At 55.2% G+C, this 19724-nt stretch overlaps 1 protein-coding gene across 4 annotated transcripts in view; it reads left to right on the forward strand.

Annotated features, from left to right (window-relative positions):
* LOC105870203 (uncharacterized) overlaps positions 1-19724 on the forward strand; it is an 84926-nt gene that overhangs the window by 56511 nt on the left and 8691 nt on the right. For 2 of the 4 annotated variants that reach the window (XM_012762636.2, XM_012762634.2), the window contains exons 25-35: positions 869-913; positions 1198-1350; positions 1925-2023; positions 3223-3267; positions 6369-6410; positions 7355-7381; positions 8273-8353; positions 11664-11699; positions 14542-14595; positions 15679-15732; positions 16646-16681. In XM_012762636.2, the coding sequence (XP_012618090.2) occupies positions 869-913; positions 1198-1350; positions 1925-2023; positions 3223-3267; positions 6369-6410; positions 7355-7381; positions 8273-8353; positions 11664-11699; positions 14542-14595; positions 15679-15732; positions 16646-16681 (672 nt within the window). The remainder of the gene's footprint in view (positions 1-868; positions 914-1197; positions 1351-1924; positions 2024-3222; positions 3268-6368; positions 6411-7354; positions 7382-8272; positions 8354-11663; positions 11700-14541; positions 14596-15678; positions 15733-16645; positions 16682-19724) is intronic. The other 2 variants (XM_012762638.2, XM_076010068.1) reach the window with 2 other exon arrangements.

Raw genomic sequence — 19724 nt, forward strand, 5'->3', positions numbered from 1 at the left:
GGGCTGCCATTCTCCCCGTGCCCTCTGTCTTGGGCTCCAGTGATGCCCACACCCCTCTGATGTGGTGGGGCTGGGCCCAGCATACCCCTGCCCCTGCCCAACCAGACCCACAGCTGGGACCCCAGGCTACCCCTCAGGGACTGCAGTATTGGAGCCCTCCCAGTCTCGCCCCCTCTTATGCCTTTGCTTTCCTTTCATACTCCTCCTGCTCATCTCTGTGTTTTCTCTCAGAAGGTTTGCCCCTCTGCCCTCATGTCTTCCCTGCTGCCCTGCCAGTCTCTCCCTCTCCCCTCTATCTTTCAGACCTTTCTCATCTTTCAAGCCCAACTCTAAGGCCACTTCCTCCTTGAAGCCTTCCCTGATTTGTCAGGCAGAATTCAGTGCTCTGTCCTCTCTGCTCCTCTGGGTAGTACCTGCCTATCATTTGGCCATGCCTCCCTTACCTCCCTCCCTGACCTGTGACCATGACAGTGACTGGAGCTCCCAGAGGGGCAGCCAGGACAGGAGGAGGGTATTGGAGGAGGCAGGAAGGCAGAACCTCTCCCCAGTGGAGCCACGGGAGGCTCTCAAAGGCAGCAGTGTGAGGTTGTAGCTAAAACAGGGAACTTGGAGCCAGCACGCCCGAATCAAACCTGGCTACCTCCTCACTGACTGTGGGCCTTGGACACACAGTGCCGTGCTTTGGGGTCCTCATGGGTAAAACAGAGGCCATGCGATACACACCTCCCAGGGACGCAGCGAGAATTCAATGAGCCGGCTCTGCGGGCAAGCGCAGAGAGGGGTGCCTAGCACGTTAAGCACGGGGTAGCTACAGATTGTCATTATCTCTGCTCGGAGAGTCACCTTCCCTTGTTCTGTCCGGCCACAGGGGGAGATCGGACTGCCAGGCCCTCCAGGACACGACGGGGACAAGGTACAGACAGACGTCTTGCAGGCAAACCTCTGGAAACGGTCCTCACCCTGGGGTGGGGTGGGGGCAGGAGGGTCTGGAACAGGCCCTGCCGTGAGCCCCGTGGGGACGGGGGGAAGGCGGGGAGAGGGCCGGCACCAGGGCCCCCACCAGGCCCCGGGAGGAACCAGGCAGATGCAGGCAAGCACCCGAGAGCCGAGTCCTTGGGCCCCCGCTCTGTCCTGCTCTCTCTCCCTCTCGTCTTCTCCATTGATGTGTCTGAGAAGTGTTGTTCCTACTTTCTGAAGGGACCTCGAGGCAAACCAGGAGACATGGGCCCCCCTGGTCCCCAAGGACCCCCAGGGAAGGAAGGCCCTCCAGGAGTGACGGGAGAAAGTGGGCACCCAGGGAGCCCAGGAGAGAAGGGCGAGAAGGGGGACACGGGACAAGCAGGCTCTCCGGTGAGTCCCCCTCAAGCATGACTCCGGCTTGCAAGGCCTTGCACGGTGCCGGCAGCTGCCTGGGCTAGAAACCTGCGGCCAGGGATGGGGGGCAGGGGGTCCTCTCAGTTTCCCCTCAAGCTGCTCACTTATGAAGGCCAGTGTTCGACTCAGGAGACCTGAGTCCTGTTCTGTCACCGCCTGTCTGTGTCCTTGGGAAAGTCACTGAGCCTTGTGGAGCCTCAGTTTCTTCATCTCTAAAATGGGGATAATAATGCCTGCCCTGGACACCTCACTGGATTGTTGAGAAAGACATGAAGTCGTGGTTGTAAAACTGCCTCTTTGGAAAGCATGCAGAAGCCCTATACCCAGAAGAAGTTGCATGCACAAAAAAGGGGCCTTAGCCCAGTCCAGCTAGGCTGCTGACTTGACCCGGGAGCCTTCTCTGGGCCTCAGTGGTTTGCATCTGTAAAATGGGCACCATCCTAGACACTCGTCCCTGGAGCAAGGGAGCCACGTGTGCATGCCACAGTTGGTCAGACGCTCAGCATGATGACCTTGAGCTTGACTAACAGAGATCTTTGTCGATCTGTAGGGTCTAGACGGCCCAACTGGGGAGAAAGGAGAACCAGGTGGCCAAGGCAGACCCGGAGCGACAGGATTGCCTGGCCCTATTGGGCTCCCGGGATTTACAGTAAGGCGAGAGGGCTGGGTGTCAAGGTTGTCAGCAGGCGGCTCACTAGGGCCACCAGCGTAGCGGGTGCCTGGCTGTGTGACAAGCCCGCAGTCACCCCGAGCCTGCCTGCCCAGCCCGGGGCCTCTGGATGAGCAGCCACGGCACTGGGTGTAAACAGGGGTCCCGGCTTCCGCGGCTCACAGCATAGTAGCCTCTGTCTTGAAGCGCCAACCTAGCTCAAAGGTGCCAGAATCTTCAGCTCAGAATTCTCCTTGTAGAAGTGGAGACAGCCAGTCCCAAGCCTGACCCAGAGCAGGAATCCCTCGCCAGCCAGACCGGCGTGCGGCTCACAGCCTTCCGACACGTCCTCTCCATCGTGGGGCAGCTCCGGGGTGGAGGCAGCGCTCCTGGATGAGGCATAGAGGTGTCCTCACCAGACTCCCAGCACCGCCCCTCAGAGGCTTTGGCCTCTGGAGCCATGTGCATTTTCTATGGCTGCATAGCAAATCACTGCAAAGTTAGTGGCTTAAAACAACACACACTTAATGCCACATAGCGTCTGTGGGTTGAGAATTCAGGCACATCATCGTTGGGTCCCCCGCCCAGGGTCTCACAAGGCTGCCGTTAAGGTGCCAGCCAGCTGCACTGTCATCTGGAGCTGGGGTCCTCTTCCACGCTCACCAGCTGTTGGAGAAATTCAGCTCCCTGCTACATAGTAGGGCTGAGACGCTCAGCTCCTAGGGGTCATCTACAGGTCCCTGCCACATGGCCGTCCCCATAGGAAGCAGTTCACATTATAGCAGCTGGCTCCTTCAAGGCCAAGACCAGCAGGAGACGTCTCTCGCCAGCAGGACAGAGCCGTGGGTTGCAATTTGTAACATAATCACAGGAGTGACATCCCATCACCTTTGCCATATGCCCCACGCTTTGGCTTAGAAACAAGTCCCAGGTCCACCCGAGGGTCTGTCCACTGCTGAGCCCATGCGGGGTGTCCTCCCATGCACTAGGACCTCAGATTCCTGAAGACAGTGATGACAGCCCCTGTCCCAGTCTTCCGTCCTTTGGGCCGACCACCTACCTCCACATCGTCTGCGGGGTTCCTCGCTGACACCTAGACCAGCCGAGTCCCAGCCTAGCTCGTCCCAGATGTGAGGGTGTGTCTGTGCCCACGCTTCCCCACGGGCCGCCATTCACGCTGTGCTGTTTTGTGCCCGCAGGGAGAGAAGGGAGAAGCCGGGGAGAAGGGAGACCCGGGAGCAGAGGTAGGTCCCACCTGCTCTTCCCGTCGTGCCACGGGAGAGTATTTGACAGGGGCCTTGTCAGGGGACAGTCTCTGCAGGAAGCGTATAGCATTTCTGTGCTCTAGAATGAAACTCACAACTGCCTGATGCAGGAGGGGCAGGAAAGCCGAAGGCTGGCTGAGCACGCAGCGGGGTGGGCACTGAGCCTCGGGACCCTCGGCTGTCCTCACAGAGCGCCCCTGTGCGTCTGCCCTGGCGCTACAGTCCGAAGGCAAGAAGATAAACAGAACCGTCCCTCTGCGCTCACAGTCCCCGGCAATGGGCACTGGAGTGGCAGAACTCAGGGAGCCAGGCGAGCGTCCCCAAAGACGTGCCTATTCGGGCAGGGTCTCGATGACTCTGCAGGAGTTTGCGGCCAAGCTCCAGAGGTAGGCTTTCCAGGTGGAGGCCGTATTCCCTTGAGAAGTGCGGTAGTGAGAGCAAGAGGAACAGCGGAGTGAGAAATAGGATGGCGAGAGGCAGTGTTTTCATGAGACAGGAGGGAATCGGGCACATTTGTGGGCTCAGAGGGAAGCACCTGGGAGGCAGCAGAGCTCCAGGATGCGTGAGGAAGGGGATGTTTGGTGGCAGGGCCTGCGCAGCCCAGATACCCCCTCAGAGCTGCAGGAGAGACCACCAGGCCTGCCCCGTCCCCGACAAAGTCTCCTGCCCCATCACGCTCCAACACCGCCAAGCCCCATCTTAATTTAGTGAAACAGACCTGATCATAGGATGTGTATGTTCTTTGTTTAGAAATGGATAACCCCCCAGGGCTGGGCACAGTGGCTCAGGCGTGTACTCCTAGCACTGTGGGAGGCTGAGGTGGGGGCATTGCTTGAGGCCAGGAGTTCGAGACCAGCCTGAGCAAGAGTGAGACCCTGTCTCTACTAAAAATAAAAAAAATTAGCCGGGCATGGTGGCGCATGTCTGTAGTCCCAGCTACTTGGGAGACTGAGGCAGGAGGATCACTTGAGCCCAGGAGTTTGAGGTTGCTGACACCACGGCACTCTAGCCTGGGCAACAGAGTGAGACTCTGTCTCAAAAAAGAAAGAAAGAAAGAAAGAAAGAAAGAAAGAAAGAAAGAAAGAAAGAAAGAAAGAAAGAAAGAAAGAAAGAAAGAAAGAAAGAAAGAAAGAAAGAAAGAAAGAAAGAAAGAGAGAGAGAGAGAGAGAGAGAGAAAGAAAGAAAGAAAGAAAAAAGAAATGGATAGGGTCCTAAAGAAATGGTCCTGAATTCAGGAAAACCATTATACACAAAAATGTTCCTCCCAGAAGTATTTAAATTGGAAACATCCTACATTTCTAACAAGAAGGAAAAGATTAAATAATCTATGGTAATAATATCAGTAGTAATAATAATCACCTTGTCTCAGAGCCGTCCTTGTGCCGAGCACTGGGCTGAGCCCTGACTACATAATTACTCATTTGCATTCCACTCAGCACACTGCCAGCACAGGGAGGCTTGTGGGGAGCATATAAAAATTGGTTTCATACTAAGTGAAAAATAGCAGAAAACCAAATTTTGTGATATTATGTATATTATATATAATATACATATATTATCATATATACTGTCATAATATATAATATCATAAATATATACATTTGTATAGGCAGGAGGATCGCCTGAGCTCAGGAGTTCAAGACCAGCCTGGGCAACAGAGTAAGACCCCATCTCTACAAAAAATAAAAGAATTAGCCAGCTGCGGTGGCGCATGCCTGTAGTCCCAGCTACTCAGCTACTTGGGAGGCTGAGGCAGGAGGATCACTTGAGCCCAGGAGTTTGAGGTTGCTGTGAGCTATTATGGTGCCATTGCACTCTAGCCCAGGCAACAGAGCAAGACCCTGTGTCAGGAAGAAAAAAAAAAAAAAAATATATATATATATATATATATATGTATGTTCAAATAGATTTTATGCAGCAAAAAGTGTTTAAATATTTTAAACATGTTTATTTTTAAAATTATCATACAGATAAAATTGACTTCTTAGGGAGTGTGTACAATTATATGAATTTTAATACATGTATAGATCTGTTTAACCACTACCATGATCAAGATACATGATCACTTATTTATAATAAGATTAAAAAACAGTAAATTTTTTAAAAGAAAGTAGAGTTTCCTAAAAGTATGTTCTCTACAAGGAGGTGATCGTGGAGCTGAAAAGTCCACAGGGCCAGGGGACATTAGGGTCCACCTGCCTGCCCAGTGTGGGGACTGCCTCGGTGGGAGCCTGGCAGAGGAGCTGCTGCCCTGGCCACATTCCAAAGGATTCTGCCCCTGGGCCAGCGAGGCACCTGAGAAGAGCCCCGAAGCCGAGGTGGGCTGGGCAGCTCAGAGAGGAGCAGGCAGTGGCCGCCTGTAGACAAACGGACGTCTGCCTCCATCAGACAGACTCTGCCAGGGGCACCATCCCCCACAGAGAGGACAGCCCTGGGCCCCTCCATCTCCACTGTTCAGTCAGAATCTCTTCTACTACGAGCTCCTCAATGGAAACGAGCTTGGCAGTCCCCATCCTGTCTGTTATAAACCAGGGGACTTGAAGAAGATCCAGAAACATCTCAGCCTCTCCCCCATTCCAAATAACCATTCTCTGCTCCTCTAAGGCCAGGGTCTCAAACTCAAATGCTACAAGGGCCAGACATGCAACAAATGACTGCAAAAGGTCTGGGTTAGAGACAATAGGGAATAGTGGGGACTGGGGTAAACCGAAGATCTCATGCCCCACCTTGAGGGAAGGGTCTTATTCCACTCCAGGTAGTTGTTGGCAGACATGAACAAGAGCCTAGTGCTGCTAGAACTTCCAGTTTGCTTGCTTGTTTGTTTTTAAGAAAATCTGGAAGAATAGGTGTTTGGGGGACCTTTCCTGGTGATTTGTTTTTTCCTGGTGTTCTGGTTTTCAACATTGAGCAGGCCAGTGGGTGGCTATGAGTTTCTCACCTGTTCTAAACCTTGTAGGGCAGAGACAACCTCTGCTGGGCAGTCCTGCCCTCCCCTGGCCTTGCAGTCCCCAGCTAGACCCTGGGCTATGTCAGGAAGGAGGGCTACTTCAAATGTAACAGGACTCCCCTTTGGTTTCTAGGTTCCTGGGCCACCAGGGCCAGAGGGCCCTCCTGGACCTCCGGTAAGTTTGGAGGGTTTATCAGCGGTCAGTCCACTGTGGCCAGGTCTCCAACATCCTCTCCCCTTGGTGATTACTGGGCTCAACCTCAGCCTTAGTCACTCTCACCTCCTTCTCCCAGGGAGGGATTTTCTTGTCCACAAACCCCTCCCTGCCCCCCTCCCCTCCCATGTTAAATTGCATCATCCAAGTGACACTGAGGAGCCCAGGCCTTGCTTGGTCCCTTGGAAACAGCTGACTGGCATGGCAGCCCCAGGGTGCCATTGTCACTAAGCTCTGCCCAACATTTACTTCACCCTTTGCCATCAGACATCTGCTCCTCCCCTTCCCCCTTCCTGCTAACCAGCTGGCAAGAAGAGCGGCGCTGAAATAAAAAGTGGCTGCTCAAAGGCAGCCCCACAGGATCGGCCTTCCCTTGGTTACAGAAATGTAACCATGAGTCCCCTCCGCATGGCATCTAAGGTCACCAGGCACCCTGAGCCAACAGATGCTAGACCATGCCTTTCATGGTTCATGGTCCCCAAGGCACTGTTGTGTCACCTGTTGTCATTGGTAGACATTGACATTGGTAGTAGTAGCAATAATGACAGTAGCCAACATTTATTGAAACTTAACTAGGTGCCAAACACTGTTCTAAGCACTTTGCATATATTAATTTAATTTTTGCTGAATTACCTCTAAATCTTCCCTTCATGAGACTCTGGGTCAACCGTAGGGCCACAGAGAGATTTTTGGTCAGCCACTGGCTAAGGAAGACAGGCTCAGACTGCACCCCAGGAAGCCCCACACACGGAACCCCCATTTGTATTCCCTTCTACCTCTCACGTGCAGGGACCCCAGACCACATCCTGCACCCAAAGCCCTTGCTCTTCTGCGGTCCAACCTGTGGACCAGAAAGTTAACTAGAAATGCAGTTCTAACACTCCTTGTTTTGATCCCCAATGCAGGGGCTCCAAGGTGTTCCTGGACCAAAGGTAAGTTGAGGTCGTGTGACAGGTGGGGAGGGGGAGGATCAGTGATGGCAGAAAAGAGGGAAAGCACATCAGAGGCCCAGCTGACTCCTTCCCCTAAATGGCATCATGCCACACTCCAGCCAGCGGGGCATAATCAGGGCAGAATGAGTCCTACGTGTCCTTTAACATCCGTCATTTGACACCTGGCGTGCTTTGGATTCAGAATTTCCCCACCCATCAGTCGACCCCACAGTGACAGGTTAGACTCTCAGCAAACAGTGAAATCCTTTTCCCATCAAACCTGACCCAGACCCTTCAGTCACCTGAGCACAGGTGGGAGAGAGACAGCGACACAGCGTGGGCCCCTCCCCAGGGCCACTGGACTCTGGGCTGGGGCTGTCCCCATCTTCCCCCAAGCATTTCAAATGAGCAAGGCGGCTGGAGGCTGCTGGCATGAGAGTTGCCCTTGCCACCTGCCCTGGTATTCTTCAGGGGACTTAGGGGCAGTTTCTTCTCCTGACTAGGTTGTGAGCCTCAGAACTCTGGTGGTGGCATTTCAGGCACCTGCCAGCAAATTTCTACAAGACTCCAGTCTCCCGGCCATGCAGATGGGCATCTAGGCCAAAGCTCGACCCGGAACTGGCCTGTGGGTTTGTGGCCACTTCACCAGTCCCTTTTCCCTATAGGGCTTCACAGTTACTGCAGGGACACAAGGGACACTAACCAAGGCAGATAGAGGCAGGCTAAGGAATCAGGGACTCTTGGAGGCCCCTGCCTGCCAGCCCTGGTCCAGCCACCTCCACCTCTTCCCTCCTCTACAAAGCCCACCCAAGTCTGCAGGACCCCAGAGTGCAAGGACGTGTGTCCAGGTCGTGCTCTTCTGTGATCTCGTCCTGTGTCCCTTTCCTCCAGGGGGAAGCAGGGCTGGATGGAGTGAAAGGAGAGAAGGGAGTCCAAGGAGAAAAAGGAGACCGAGGGCCCCTGGGACTACCTGTGAGTACCAGCCCAGCACGACTGGTGGGGAGCCCAGCGGGCGTCCCAACGGGCGGGGGGTGCTAGGCCGGGCCCAGGAGAGGCCCCGGGAAAGCTCACGGTTCCAAAGTCTGTGCATTCCAGAGCTCCCTGCAGTTTTGCTTTCCCACCTGGGCAAGACCTCAGGCTCTAATTCTCTCTCTTTCTGAGGCCCTCTTCCAGGCCAGGCCCTGCCTTGGTGCCGGGGGAACACGAGGCTGAGTAAGGCAGGCTCCCCACCCCCAAAGGGCACCCCGCAGGGGAGCCAGGAGTGGCATGAGAACGGCCTGAGTCGGGGCAGTAAAGCCTGATGCCCTGATGGGGGCCGAGCTGGGAGGGCTTGGGAGCAGCAGGACACTGGGGTATTCTCCATCACTCCTATCTGCCCAGATGAACCCAAGACAAGTTCTGCTCTCTCCTCTTACGCACTGGCCAAGCAGGAAAGCAGGGAAAAAATCAGATTCTGTGGTCCCCGCAGGCTAAGGCCACTCATCTCCAGGGTTCCTGGAGGTGTCCGATCTCAGCCTGCTCAGGCCTGGAGTGCCCCGGTCAGAGGCGGCAGCTATTCAGGAAGCACCCACACTTCCTGATGTGGGGCTGGGTGAGCCCCTTGGCTCTAGGCCCCAGCAGGCTGGTGGCCTCTGCACTGCCTCGCCTGTGTCCAGGTGAGCACATCCCACCGCCCATCCTGGGGCCTGGCTCCACACCCCCACGCCCTACCGAGGTGGATGCTCTTTTGGTTTGCTTTCCAAGAGCTGGAAGGGACATTAGGGATCCATCTCATCATTTTCACCAATGGTCTCAGAGAAGAGAGTCACTTGAGGTCACATAGGAAGTTGGTGGCCAGGCTGGCAGCTGCTCCTCCATGGAGGACATGACCTTGCTAAAGGGCTCTTTGCAGCCACTCGGGCCTCCTCTGTCCTGGGCTCAAGGCCAGTTCCCACCCTAGGTAGCCGGGAACAATGGGCAACAGAGAACAAGGGAAGGGAGCAGGGAAGAGCAGGGAACAACGGGAAGCCCAATCACGCCTGCTTGGCAGGGCTTGAGGGTCTGGTTAATGTAGTCACAGCAACCAAGCAGCCAGTGCAAAAGAGATGATTCCACCCTCATTAGTGCATCAGATGTAGGAATATTTAAGAAGCTGATTCACTTGACAGACTGCAGAAAACTGATGACTTTAGCAGACATTTTCCCATGTCTTAAGTTGTGCCCGGAATGATTAAGTACTTCTAACTATGAAAAAGCCTTCCTGCCCCCACACGACCACAAATCTCTCTCTGTCCACATTCACGGCCCCAACAGCCCTAGTGAAGATTGGAGAATTCAGGCCAGGGTTGACATGCAAATGGCACAGAGACCAAACAGGTAATATAAACAAAGAAAGTGCCAGATCGAAGACAAAGTATCTAGTCTATCATTAATTTTCCAAACTTTGATAGAGGCATGACTGCAGAGAAATACCTTTTCTTGCTTAAGGAAACAACAGAACAAGCATATTCCTAGAGGGCAACCAACGTGGGCTTGAGGGATACAATAGGGAGTGGTGGGGAGTATGGTTCACTAAAGCCCATGTATCCCTTCTTAAGGGAAGCAGCCCTTTCTCAGCTCAGATGACGTTGCCTTGGAGGAAGGAGGGTTCAGTATTTCCAGATCTTCCAATTTTTCAAAGGAAGCTGAACATCTGGTGTTTTATGTGAAATCTCTTCCTTTTCTAACATTAGATCAAAATGATTTTCAATACTGCAGACCATACAGAATATGTCAGTGGCCCACATATGGCCTGAAAGCCTCTAATTTGTGCCTTCTGATCCAGACCTCTCGAGACAACTTAGTTTTAATGCTGTGTAGCTAAAGTTCTGTTTTCAGGCTTCACCAGATGTTTTATTCACATAGTAGCAGCCTGTTTTTCAGGAGTATCCTACTGGGTTCCCTCCCCTTGCCCTACGGAAGTGGTTCTGAACACTGGCTGCACACTGGCATCACCTGGGGGCTTTGCAGACATACCATGACCCGGCCCCACTCTGGGAGACTCTGACTCAACTGGGAAGGGCTGGGGCCCAGGCAACCATATATTTAACACCACCCCAGGAGGTTCGAACATGCAGCCAGGGTTGAAAACCACAGCTCTCTAGCCTGGCGGGTCAAGTTCAGTCCCAGTATCATGTGGCCCTAAAACTGAGAACAGTCCCTGCAGAGTCCTCCTACCCAACACCCTTTCCCCGGGAGGAAGCGACTCCTTGCCCCCCTGTTCCAGGGGCTGCCCCCAACCCTGGAAATCCTGAGGGTCAGCTGGAAACAGCTGTCAAGAACTCGGTCCTTACTGGGCTAGGTGTCCCCACTGCCTTCTCGCTGATTTGTCATATTAGAATCATTAGAAAAATGTCCCCCTAGTTTCCCTGGGTGGGTTTCAGAGACAGTTTCGTCACCCAGCGTTGGGGCTCTGCTGCCACCATGCGCGTCACTGGACAGCAAGGTGTGAGGGCGCCGGAGAGCAAGGGGGTCTGAGTAGCTCCCCCGATGCTGCCAGGTCGCTCCAGGGGGTACATGGCCTGAGACCTCTGTCCCGGCCAGCTGCCTCCAAGGCCTTTTTCCATGCAAGAGCCCTTGCCTGGGAGCATATGAGTGAACTGAGCCTATGAGTTTGGGCTGAGCTTTGCAGACTATAACACGCCAGGGAAGTGTCCGGCACCATTAGTGATATCATTCGAGGGCTGACCCCTCCCACGCAGCTGAAGCAGAGGTAGGCCAGGTTCTGCCCAGGTTTCAAGACCAGGTGCCGTTGCCTAGGGCTGTGCCCTTTGGGGTGGGAGGGCAGGATGGCCTGGTCTCAACGGGGACGGAAAGAGACCGGGAGGGCCGCCCACACCTGGGCCCCCAGGGAACCCCTCCTGGGAAGGGCGCGCAGCTCTGATTCCAAGACATCTTCCCGGGAAACCCTTTCTGCATCCCTTTCCCCAGAGCACCGAAGCCCCCGGGAGGGAGGTTTCTGAGAGGGGACAAAAGGCGAGAGGGGCGCAGGGCTGTGTAGGGACAGAGTGGCCACCAGCACCGCCCCCTGCCCAGCCTGCTCGGTAGTCGGCCACTGCACTCAGTGTCTCCATGTTTTTGTTGGTTTCCGTGTGAATACCACTCCCTGTCGTCCCAAGCTTATCCCCCCATTGTGTTTGATTACCAGCGTTTATGTCTGTCCAGAGTCACTGCTTTACTCACCTCTCCCCTCCCCATTGTTCCCTTTTTCTCCCTCCCGTCCCGCTCGTCCCCTTCTTTTGGTCACACTGTGCCCTTCGTGCAGGGAGCTTCAGGTTTGGACGGCAGGCCTGGGCCACCGGTGAGTCACGTCAACACCCCTCACCCGCCCCCCGCCCAGCCTGTGCTCCCTCTTGTCTGTCCCGCTGTGGCCTCGTTTCCCGGTGAGTCATGCCTCGGCTCACCACCGACGCCAGAGGGGTACCTCGGGGCCACGTGTGGCCTTCTGGGTCCCTGCGTGCGGCCTTTTAACTGAATCCAGATATTACGGAACAAATCCTTTTAATAATGAGTTTGTCCTGTGAAGTTTGGATTCGGTCGAGGGGCCGTTCTTGGGGGTCTGGAGGTTCCCCACCCCACCCCACCCCATATGCTCAGTTGAAAAATGCTTTTTCAGGCCTCTTGAACAAGGATGGCCTTGACCTTGACCTGCATTCCCCTGTCCAGGGAGCTCACATCTGCCAGGTGTGGGGCGGGAGGCTGCTCCAGCGGCACCGGCCCTAATCCCGAAGGCATGCGGAGTCCAGCTGGGGTGCCCAGCCCTGGGTGTGGGCCATGACTGTCCCCGCCAAGCACAACAGTGTCTGTATGTGCCCGTCATGCTGTGTTGTCTCCATGCTCTGAACTCTGTCCCTCTCCTGTCTGCCCACGAGGGTGTCCTAGTCCTGTGTGGTCACCGGTTTGGTATTTGGGTGGGACAGCAGGGAAGGCTGAGGGCAGGTGGAGCACGTGGGAGCACAGAGGCCAGTCCCAGCCCGGTGTCCTGTGGGCACTTTGTGACCTCACCTTCCACTGCCTGTGGCACCACAGCTGCCCCGCCACCCGGCAAGGGGGTTATTACAGGCGAGTGAGCGACACTGGGGGCCCCTCTTTCTCCATTCTTCCTGATTCCAGAAAGTAGTCATCGTATGCTCTTGAATAGAAAGCATCTGGCCCTTCTGCTTGTGACACACAAACGAAGGATCAGAGAGACTGTCCCTGCTGTCCACCTTGTGGTCCTTCCCTGAGCAACCTATGAGGTCATCAGAAGGGTGGCGCACCTGGCCAAGCCCCTCACCTGCCCATGGTGTCGAGAGCACGACTGTTGAGGGCTGAGGCTGGATGTCGCTGCTTGGGGTCAGAACCAGAGCTACACGTGTGCCCAGCCCTCCAGGGAGGGGGAGCCCTGCAGGCCACTTCCAGGGCCACGTCTGCCATGGCCTGCCCAGAACACAGAGTTCTGATGAGCTGGCTGGAGTGACATGGGGGAGGCAGGACGTTGCAGGGGCTCATGTGTGCAGAGCAGGACACGCAGACAGGAGAAGGACGCACTGAAGCACAGCCACAGTGGGCCTTCCCAGGGCCTGGGGGGACTCACAGCTGATGCCACAGAAGCCTTTGGACGTAGGAGGGCTGAGAGTGACCCCCATCAGAGCCCCATCTTGTGAATGCCTATTCTGTGCCCTCATTAAAAAGTGGAGGTGACATGGCTGGCCCAAGGTGACAGACCTCTCCAGACCCCTCCCCCCTCACGTTGAAGCAGGGGACATCACAGGCTGTTACACACCTTATCAGGGCTTTGTTTTTCCACCACAAGCCCTCCTCCCCTCTTCCCCTCACCTGGCACACACCTGTGCAGGTGGCAGGTCAGGGCTGACTGAGGGATGACCTCTGGCTGGAATCAGAGACTCCAAGACGTTCCTCTCAACTGCTATTCCATTTACACTGGACAGGGAAGTGGTAGCCACTCCTATACTGTCCCCGTGAACCTGAGGCTTCACTCTCTGCATAAAATCAATTATTACGACCTTAAGGGAAAACGTTTGTGCAAAAAATGAACCCTGCCCTGCCAACACTAACATCTACCGGGCACGCTCCAGGTGTCGGGCTCACACTCGTGCTGCAGGTGGGAGGTGGAGGCTCAGGGCACCTGCAACGCCAGGAGTTTGTGGGCCTTCGTGGCAGGGCTGGAGGCAGCGGGTTGGCACCAAGGCCTGTGCCGACCCCTCCCCCTGACCTGGCCCCTTTCACTTTCTGCTGTGCCCCTGCCACGGGCGCCCACAGCCTCCCCCTCCCCTCACCGCTGCCAAAGGGACAGAAGCATCATGTTGCCTTTTTGCGAATCGTGCCCCGCCTTTCACAGCCACACTCAGGGCACCAGACACCTCCGCAGCCCAAGTCCGCATCCTCAGGTCCTCGGCTGACGCGGACACTTGGTCTGGCCAGGCCCTGAGCCGGGGCCTGGGGAGCTGCTGGCTTGGGCGGTGGCAAGCCCTGCTGTGTCTGCGCCCCGTGCCCCGTGCTCCAGCGCCCCCAGCTCCCGCAGCCCTGGGCCAGCTCAGGACACACCTCCCCGCCAGGCCAGCGTCCCTGCGGACAGGGGCGTCCGGAGTCACTGCCCAGTTCAGCCTGTTCCACAGGCCAGGGCCAGGGGAGAGAGGGCCCCGGCCAGAGGACAGGGCCATGAAGGGGGTCTGTGGTGGGCGGGTGGGTGGCGCAGCTGAAGGACCCTCTCACGCCTGCCTCTGTGTGTGCGCCCGCATGGGTCTCTGTGGCATGAAGACCCTCCCGCTGCATGTGGAGCTGCGACAGCAAAGGGGCGCCGGCCCCAGCCCCGCCCTCGGGACGGGTCGACTCCCTCCTAAGTGCTTCCGGGAGCAAACTACGCAACCGTTCTCCCGCCGTTTTCAGCCTTGGCAAGCCTGGTTGTGACGAGACAGGGTTTCATCCCACGAATCTGGCTCCGGGGCAGGGGAGACGCGCTCTCTCCGAGGCCCCCACACCCAAAGAGGATCACGGCCCAGCCGAATGGCCGCCCTGAACAAGCCTGGCCTCGCCAACCCTGAAAACTGGGCCTTGGGCCTTGCTCCTCTGCAGGTGTCGGGCGGGCACCCAGGGCGCCCCAGCGTGGGAACCCTCATCTCTGCTTTCTTTCCGCTCCCCAGGGTACTCCAGGACCAATCGGAGTTCCAGGCCCAGCGGGACCAAAGGGCGAGAGGGTGAGCCGAGAGCCTGGGCTGCCAGGAGGGAGGGCAGGCTTGGGACCCTGCCAGCCCCACAACTGCCCCAGGGGCCTCAGCCCTTGTCCCCTTCTCCACCCATCTCTCTCCTAAGTAATCCTCAAAGCAGCCTGGGGGAGCCGGGCTGGCCTGCGGGTGAGGGCTGGTTGTGTAGCTCTGTGTGGACAAAGACTTAGAGAGATGCAGGGGACAGAGAGCGTCCCCCACCTTGGCTTCTGGTCACCTAGTATCCGTCAGGGGTCCAGTCTGGCAAGACCCCAGACAGTTATCACCAGACACACCTAAACTTCATAACGATTTAGGGAAACAGCACAAAACAGAGCACCAGGTGGTGTTTAGAAAATTCCTGGAGGACATCAAGAAGTCAAGAGGATCTAGCGTTAGGCTCAGCTCCCACAGCCACTATCAGTGACCTTGGCCATGTCACTTGACCTGCAGGGCTCCAGGTCCCCCCCCAATGGAGTGGGCACATGCAGGGAGGGTGCAGGTGAAGGGCGTTGGCTCAGCGGAGGCTGGATAGCTGTGTCTGTCCCCATTGGCTCTTCCCTGCCAGCCCCCATGTGCACTCACCCAGGGCTTGGAGGTCCCCTGAGTGGGCTTCTTTGGGTTCTCCCCCTCTACCTGCCCACCTTGCTGGCCCTGCTGTAGGGGCAGGGACGATGGGGAGCCTCTGCAGAGGGGCGTAGGCGTCCTGAAATCACCCGCCACGTGGTTACTGTGACGGGCGACCCTTGAGGCTGCAGAGGAGAAATCAAAGCTCTCTTTCCCTCCCCTGCCTTCTTGCTCCTTCTCCTCCTCCCCTGCTCCCACCACAGGCCGGACAGGGCCCAGAGGCTGCCCAGTCCTTCCGGAGGGCCTTGTGGGGAGCTCTGCTAGAGGGAGAGTGAGGGGCCTTGCCAGGGCAGAGTTCAAACCTGCAGCCCCCTCACCCCTTCCACACAGCACTTGTTCCCGGAGCGCTGTTTGAGGGGGCTGTAGGGGTTTCCCACCAAAATAGAAAACGGTGATGGAAGGTTGTTACCATGTCAGGGAGGATTCATGGATTTCTCTCTCCCATTTCAGGGCAGCAAAGGAGATCCTGGGATGACAGGACCAACGGGAGCAGCTGGGCTTCCTGTGAGTCTCACAGGACCAGAGGTTTCTCGCCACCCACCCCTGTCCCCACCAGAAACACCATCACACAGAACACCCAGTGCCAGGAGCAAGACTCTGGGCCCCAGGGAGAGTTCTCCCGTCGATAACAGAGGAAGCTACCAAGAGGCAACTGGTGATGGGCTAGAACACCCTGCTGGGGACCAGGTCCTGGGGCCATCTGCCCCATGTAGCAACACGTCCCAAGCCCCTCCCACCGTAAGCCTCTTGTCGGATGCTGCGGGGCCCACGGGTGAATGTGCCACAGCCCCTGCCCGCGAGGAGGGGCAGAAGCAAATCCAGGCCTGGGTGGTACAGGAGATGCTTCACAACCAGAGCAGCTTCCCAGGGAAGCTGGCCTTGAAGAGACTTGGCTTTCCGCCCGCAGCATGTTTCCATGTTGCTTTGTTGTAAAAGTTGGGCGTCTGCCTACGAGGGCCTGGACGTGCGTCTCCCATCGCACAAAGATTGCACATGCGCTGGCTGAGTAGGCGCGTCCAGGCCCGCCTCTGCCACGGCCCATCCCCTAGCTGGGAGCCGTTTGCACCTTGCAGAGAGGCTCTGAGGAGCTGCTGAGTCCTTTTTCTAGAGAGACCTGGCAGGACAGCCAGGAGTGCTCTCCTCTGCTCCCCGACCGTTTCCTCAGAACCCACCGCTCATCTGCATGAGTTTCCCCAGAAACTGCATCCTTGCCTTTGCCCATAACTCATCACTTGCCTCTAGGTCAGGTTCCTTGAGTGACTGGCATCCTTGTCCCCGCTCTGTAAAATGGGGATAATTAAGCCCGTCTCTGACAAAGTAGGCATCGGTAAAGAGCTTTATGAGCCCGGAAGGAAGGACACTACGACCACCCTGTGTTTTCTCATTAGCATGTCTTCGTCTCTCTGATTTATTGCAGGGTTTACATGGACCACCCGGGGACAAAGGAAACCGGGTGAGTCAGCTGCGCTCCTCAGCTCTGGGTACTAATGTCTTCGTAACGGGTGGAATGATCAAACGGGGATTCCCGACTCAACAGGGCAAACACAGTTTTTCCTGATAAATCATCCTAAGTTGAAAAGCTTTACGGGGGCCGAATCCGTGGAACGCAGGGAGTCTGGGCTTACTCCTGCCACGGAAGCGTGGATTTTTCTGCATCACTAGGGGACACTGAATCCCACAGCAGCCATCAGCGTAGCCTGGCCATCCAGTAACGGGAGCCACGTGTCCAGCCCTCTCTGGGTTGCCCTGAGAGCAGGCCCCTAAATAGATCCATCGTTACCTTGTCCTTGCCTTCTGAAACTTACTTTTGCCAGGACTTCGAGGCCGCTGGTGAGAGTGAAAGTAAATTCCAGTTCCAGGAACAAGCGGACAGCTGTTGTAAGCAGCCAACCCTTTAAAAAATATATTATAGCTGCTATTTCTCTTGCAAAGAGACGGCAGGACTACAAAATGAAGCGTGCCTGCCTAAGCCCCTTTCTGTCCCTCTGGTTCCTGCCACCTTCACCAGGACACGCTCACTGAAGGTCCATGGCACCCACAGCCACATGATGGTGCATGATACATGCCACAGCCTTCGGCATCTGGGCTCAGCAGGGATGATCTAACTACATCTGACCAAGAGATGACCTGTGGGTTCCTTTCTAGAATGTCTCATCCACTGTGGCTGCACAGTGCTCCCGGTGTGCTTCTAGAGGCCCAAGCACTTCTGCTAGCAGGTCAGACTCCCAGGCTCTTAGAGGAGAAACGAGGGGAACAAATTGAGAAACCAGGCCCAGAATGATGATGAAATCATCCCACCACGAGTGAATGGCATAGCAGGTGTCTTCTAAAACCCTGATCTTTGAACCTGATACCACATTCAGGAAGAGAAAGGGCCAGAATCTCTGTGTTTACACCTGGCACCATTAATTCCATCCTCTTCAATTTAAGCTGCATCTACTGAGCACTTCTGTACCCCTTAATACTCTTCACTGGCAGCTGGTCCAAAGCAGCTCAATCTGTCCCACAAATTCTAGAAACAAGAGATAGCAGACAGAGCAACTCCTACCAGATCGTCCACAGGAAGACCACCAGGTCCAGAAACCACTGGAATAAACAGGCCTACTTGCAGATACGTGGCCAGCCTCTGAAGCCACACCGGAAAGCATGTTCCCCAGTGTAGCATCAAAGAATCCAGGCCCCCAAAAACTTTGATCATTCCACCTCTGAGTTGCCATACTAACTTCCTTTCTAATTCATTTCTGAAGTGTTCTGGTTTTCTTTTATAATATTCAATTAATATTTATAAGCCTATTTCTTAGGACTTTTTCATTTGGCTTGAGTGGGGCACTGAGCCATTTGGAGGCATTCAAAGTCAGTCCTTCCAAAGGCGGTGACAGTGTGCTTTGGGCGGCCACACACCCCTGTCACAGCTGGAGGGAGGCGGGGGCTGGTGGCTCGGATGCTCAAGGGACCAAGAGCATTGAGTGATCCACTGAGGCCCCAGGAATCAGTGGGAAAATATTTCTTCTCCATTTCCCCTTCCTACCATTTGACGTTATTTTCCCCCATCCCAGAGCCCAAAAGGGGTTCTTTCTAAGGACACACATGCCAGTGGGGAAAAAAAAACGTCCCGCCCTTATCACTAAGGGCTCTGTGACCACCTTTAAGGATAAGAAACCAGTCAAAGGACAAAGGGTGGTGTGAATCTAGCAATTTGGCCATTGGGAAAATCAGGGATTACAGTGGAGCTGCCCGCAAGCCGGCCAACTGAGAAGGTCTACCTGCATGCAGTGAGGCTGCCTGCGCCCTTGCGCTGCCCGCCCAGGGAGGGGGCGTCTGGCCTCCCCGAGCCCATCCTGCCTCTTCACCGCTCCCTCCTCCTCTTGCTCTTTTGGCCTGGGCCTGCCTCTTCCTTCCTTTCCTCCTTCCATCTTTCTCCCCCTAGATATGTTCACCCATGATAATAATCCCATATCCCTTATCCTTTCCCTCCCCCCCACCAAAGCTTCCAATTTATTCTCTCTAAATCATCCTGTATACACTTATTTATATTTCTAAGAAGCTGCTCCTCCTTGACTTTATTTGTCCCTTTCCCCTCATGAGCTAGAACTCTCTCTTTGCCAGGGCCTGTTTCGTGCCACTGTGGGGCGGGAGGCAGGCAGGGTGCAGGGGAAGCTACTGCTCTAACATCTTCAAAGGCCACCTTATCGGGGCGATTGCCCAGGCCCTTGGAACACGGAGCCCCATAATGGTGCAAGATACCCTCGTGAAACACACAACTCTCTGTTACCTGGGGCAAATCATGGGGACCTGGAGCCACTCACTGTCAGCAGCTTTCCCACCTTAGCCATTAGGAAGCTGTGCTCACGCCCCAGAGAATGAGGGGCCACGCTCCTGAGAAAGTGTGCCAGGAGGCATCCCCAGCCAGAGAGCTGGCGGGTTTGCTTGTCCTCCGTTCGGGGATTGTTCACGCCACGATGTTCTTGTTGGCAGACATATCTTCAAGCCAATGGGATTACACGTAATAAGCACATACCTGTTTCTTCTTAAACACATGTCATTTTCTAAGTGAGGATTTGCATTTTAGAAAATTCATTTAGAAGAATGCAATTTCAGGCAACCTCTGGAGTCAAGAAATTTGAGTGATTTCCAAAGATCCAGGGAAACATCAAAACTGTCCTAACTCATCTGCCTTCCTCTGATGAACTTGTACTGCAGGAACACTACATGAGGCGAGACCTCTGACCCCAAGACCTCCCTCTGGCGGTGGCTTTGACTGCTATACTGGCTAACAAGAAATAATAATCATTAGTATTATCATTATGAAGCAGCTACCTTTTACTGAGCACATACTCTGTGCATTTAACGTGCACAAAGACCTCACAACAAGTTTTTGAGGCAGCTGTTACTGTACCCATTTTACAGGTGAAGAAACTGAGGCTCAGAGAGGTTAAGTAGCTTCCCAAAGTCACACTGCTAATAATTGGCAGAACCAGCTCTGACTCCAGGCCTTT

This window comes from Microcebus murinus, chromosome 14 (assembly GCF_040939455.1).
Source record: "Microcebus murinus isolate Inina chromosome 14, M.murinus_Inina_mat1.0, whole genome shotgun sequence".
Taxonomy (NCBI): domain Eukaryota; kingdom Metazoa; phylum Chordata; class Mammalia; order Primates; family Cheirogaleidae; genus Microcebus; species Microcebus murinus.